The following is a 4046-nucleotide window of genomic DNA, read 5'->3' as shown; positions in this document are numbered from 1 at the left end:
AAATCACCAAAAATCAAGAAAAACAGAAAAATCGGTGTGCGCTACAATTTATAGTGAAGGACCCCTCGGTGATGGCAGGACGATACTCACCCCTGACGCCCGCGCACACCGTGCTGCACTCGGTCAGCGAGTGGAAGTTGTTGCGGTTGCCCCTGCAGCCGCCGTAGCCGAACGGCCGGCACTGGCGGGCCTCCCGGTCGAAGTACCAGCGCTCGAAGTAGGCACGGCACGGACCGGGCTCCTCGGCCTGCAGGCAAGCCTCTGGCGAAACGGACGAAAGGAATCTCGAGACATTATTTCAGCGGGCGGAATAAGAGGGGGTGGTGGCGGAAAACGAGGGGAGGGTGCATCAGGACGGCGACACAGCAAATGGAGTTTAATTTCGTCCCACTGAGCGCGCGCGCACACCCCCAGACGAAAGCGGGACGAAAATGAGGAAGATAGAACAAAGCAAGTCCCCGGCATCCAGCCGCCGCCCGCGCCGCCCGCCCCACCCCGTCACAGCACGGCCTGTACTGCTGGCGCTGGGCGCCGGCGAGGTAGGCAGCCCATCGGGCGCCGGGGTGCGAACGGCTGCTGCACGTGCTGCACCAACGGCTCGGATGGAAGTAAACTCACAGCCGGGCCGTCATGGAGAGGGAAGGAGGGGAAAAAGAAAAACAGCCCAGATGGAAGTTGGGCCGAGGGCTGCGCGCTGCGCAATCTTGGAGACAAACACGCCCAAGGTACGAGACTGTCGTCGGGCGAGGTCCCGCGTGGGTAGAGTGAAGAAGCTGCGTCGAGTACCGAAGGACGGAACGGAAAATTGGTTCTGCGTATATGAGGAACGGAGCTAAACCCATTCGCGTAAAATGTGCGACGGCTCCAATTAAACTAGGTTGAATTATTACGTTTCGGGATATTTAACATTTTTGTATAACAATACGGTTACACTGTCACGTCGTGACGCTCTAGCAAAGGCTCGACTCATGCGATTGCTAGGATGGAACCGAGCCGTCTTTTCCAAGCGTTGGCGCAAAGTGGTGAAGTTTTCCTGGCGCAAGGGGCGGTTCCGTTCCTCATTAACGCATTGCCTCCCCCCCTCCCTCCCCCAGGCCTTTTATCCGTGAGCAACGGTAGGCGCGGCGCTAGTGGCACCACCTGGAGGAGGACTAGAGATGAGTCCCCCAAACGTGCAGCTCTCAAGCCGTCACGGGCGCATGCCCCCCCCCCCCCCGGGCCCAGCTGTGCTATGCAGGCGGCCGTGCTGCGCGCTGCGAACCACTGACTGACATGGAGCTCGGATTCCAGAGCTGCACGCGACTGCTCGACAGCGTGTAGTGCGGAGCGCTGCATTCCGCGACGAAATGCGGCCTGGTTGGTGGCAGCGTGTTATTCGAGTCTGATAGTATAGTGGTTGAATGAAAGACATTTCATTTAATTCAACGAAAATTTCGCGCCAGAAACCAACGAAAACTTTTTCGTTCATACAACGAAAAGATTTCTTGTGCAGAACGAAATTTTTGTCAGATTGAACTAATTTTGTTTGAGCTAAAGAAATTTTTTCTTCTATAAACAACGAAAATATCGTCAGTTCGTGATTTCGTTAAGTCCAAGTTACGGTCTTCTGGGTGTGGTAGTACACCAAAAATTTGGATCGTGTTTTGGTCGTTGCCCTGAAAGATACTGTTCGAACAGAAGTAGAAACACGCACCCTCAGCGTCCGCGACGGAGATGATGCAGGACTCCTTGATGGAGCAGGGCCTCTCCTCGCTCAGGGTGTGGTACCGGGCGCAGCGCTCCCGCAGGTCCTCGTCGGCCACGAGCACGAGGCGCGAGCGGAACTTGCGGCCCGAGCCGCAGGACACGGAGCAAGGCGACCAGTCGGACCAGTCCGTCAGCCGGCAGTTGGGGTCCACCTGCGGGCGGGACAGGACACTGTGCTGAGTGGAGGAGAGCAGGGCGCAGCAGGCCGGTGGGGGTGGCCACCATGTGGCCAAGCTGCGAGGACTCACCGGCACGGTGTCCACGCACGGCGGCTGCGAGCACTTCCTCTTCTCCGTCAGCTCGATGAAGGGGCACTTCTTGAGGCCGAGGCGATCCTCGAAGCGGCGTGACCGCACCTCGGACCCTGGTCCGCATGACGACGAGCACTCGGACCACGGTCCCCACGGCGTGACGGCGCAGTTGGTCTGCTCCGCCGCGTCCAGCTCCTCGGCGTCACCCCTGCGAGGCGAAGATGACCCCGTTTGGAGACAGTGCGCGAGTGCGCGGAGCGCCCACGCTGCCCCACGGCTCCCCGGAGAGTCCCCTTGCCCCGTCCCCCCTGTCATTGGGGCCAATGCTTGCGCGGCGAACGTGACCGAGCGGACTAGCGATCGGTATTACCGGCCCAAAAGTGACCATCCCCACAGACTGCGCGCGCCGAAAGTCTATTCCTATAGTTACTGTTATTTCCCCCTTTTTCTACTTACGGGCAGGACGGCTCGTGGGCCACGCACATCTCCTTCTGGACCAGTTGCTTGTCGCAGCCCAGCATCTGCGCCTTGGCGTCCATCTGGTAGTTGCGGGTGCGCATGCGCAGGCCCTTGCCGCACGACACGGAGCACGGCGACCACGGCGTCCACTCGTCCACGCGGCACTCGGCTGCACAGCACAGGGCGTAAGCGTCGGGTCAAGGGTGGGGTCGACGGGATCGACGGGATAGTGTTCAGACTGGATCGACCAGGGCAAGAAAATGGAGGGAAGGGGCAGGGACAGTGGGTGTGTGTAGGGGGAGGGGAGGCGGGAAGCCAGCGAGGGGTACTCACTTTTTTCAAAAATAAAAGGTACCCCCCCCCCAAAAAAAAATCATAGAAAATTTGAAAAATAATCAGCAAAATTAAAACAAAAACAGAAAACTCGGTTTACGATTGCGGTCAGTTCAGGACGCATCAGAGGCAGTCGGTGTTTCGCGAAGAGTGCGCTAGTATTTTACTCACGCCGCTCGCCGTCGTCCTTGGTCTCGATGTCCTCGAAGACGGTCTGCTCCACGATGTCATCGTCGTCGTCCCCGCAGGGCTTGCTGGTGACGGCCTCCCGGGTGATGTAGAGCCTCGCCAGGGGCTGCATGGGCGCCCCGGATGGGTCGTAGAACGGCGCGCGAGGGTCCTCGGGGTACATGGTGGTGATGCGGTACATCTCCTCCCGGGGGACGGTGGGCGCGTTGGGCGACTGGCGAATTAAAAACACAGAGTGACTGTGCAACCAAGCAGTAACCGACCTGACGCGGCCCGCCCCGGCCCTGCTGCTGCCGGGAGTTTCGAATAGTTCTCCGGAGAATGTTAATTTACTCCAGATTAGGAAGTTTCGGCCGGCGAGAACTAGCGCAGGGAGGCAAAGGACTACTGGCGCCCGTCTTCGAGGCCCTGCCTGAAATATACCTGCTGAAACGTTTTACAAAAAATGCACGACGCACTCACCATGTATGTGATGCCGCTGTCTGTGCCGGCGTCGATGGGGTAAAGGTCGATGACCTTGCTCTCCAGCCAAGAGCAGTCCGCCTGGCAGAGGTTGAGTCCCGAGACACCCACCACCCAATCTGGGGATGGCCCTGCGGAGCACAACCAAGTCCCATTACTGGCCGGGGGGGATGAGCGCGTGCCCCAGGACGTGTCCAGGACGCGTCCAGGTCATGTCCTCTGGACGGGCCACCCGAGACGCCTCAAGGCCACGCTGGGCTCCGAGTGTCTGGTCGGTCTGTAGTGAATCTGCGCTTTAAACCCGCAACTCTGATCCACCTAACACTTTGGAAATTAATATATAGTCCTGCTGGCAAACCTCCATCAGCGTGTCCCCTCCTCTGAAACTCTCCCCCGTGCAGACCGATTCCGATTATAACACTGTTTCGGTGAGAGTCTTTCCCTTCACTTTCGCGCCAAAACAGATCACCATCAGCAGTTTTACGCGCCACCTCGACTGATGTGCCGGGCAGTGTTCCAATCTGGCGTGTCATGGCGATACCCGGGTCTCGCGTAGCGCGTAGCAATAGAAGACGCGTGCGGGGAGGGGGGTGGCTGGGCGGGGCG

General features: G+C 58.9%; 1 protein-coding gene across 1 annotated transcript in view; it reads right to left on the bottom strand.

Moving 5' to 3' along the window:
• Positions 1-90: 90 nt before the first annotated feature.
• LOC113207007 (spondin-1) overlaps positions 91-4046 on the bottom strand; it is a gene marked incomplete at its 3' end in the record, with an annotated part of 6854 nt that continues 2898 nt past the window's right edge. The window contains 6 exon segments of the mRNA XM_052276200.1: positions 91-261; positions 1694-1898; positions 1995-2205; positions 2454-2625; positions 2961-3192; positions 3441-3571. Coding sequence (XP_052132160.1) covers positions 91-261; positions 1694-1898; positions 1995-2205; positions 2454-2625; positions 2961-3192; positions 3441-3571 — 1122 coding nt within the window.

This window comes from Frankliniella occidentalis, unplaced genomic scaffold (genome assembly GCF_000697945.3).
Source record: "Frankliniella occidentalis isolate FOCC.00 unplaced genomic scaffold, Focc_3.1 Scaffold2096, whole genome shotgun sequence".
Taxonomy (NCBI): Eukaryota; Metazoa; Arthropoda; class Insecta; order Thysanoptera; family Thripidae; genus Frankliniella; species Frankliniella occidentalis.
This window is presented reverse-complemented; position numbering and strand designations above follow the sequence as displayed.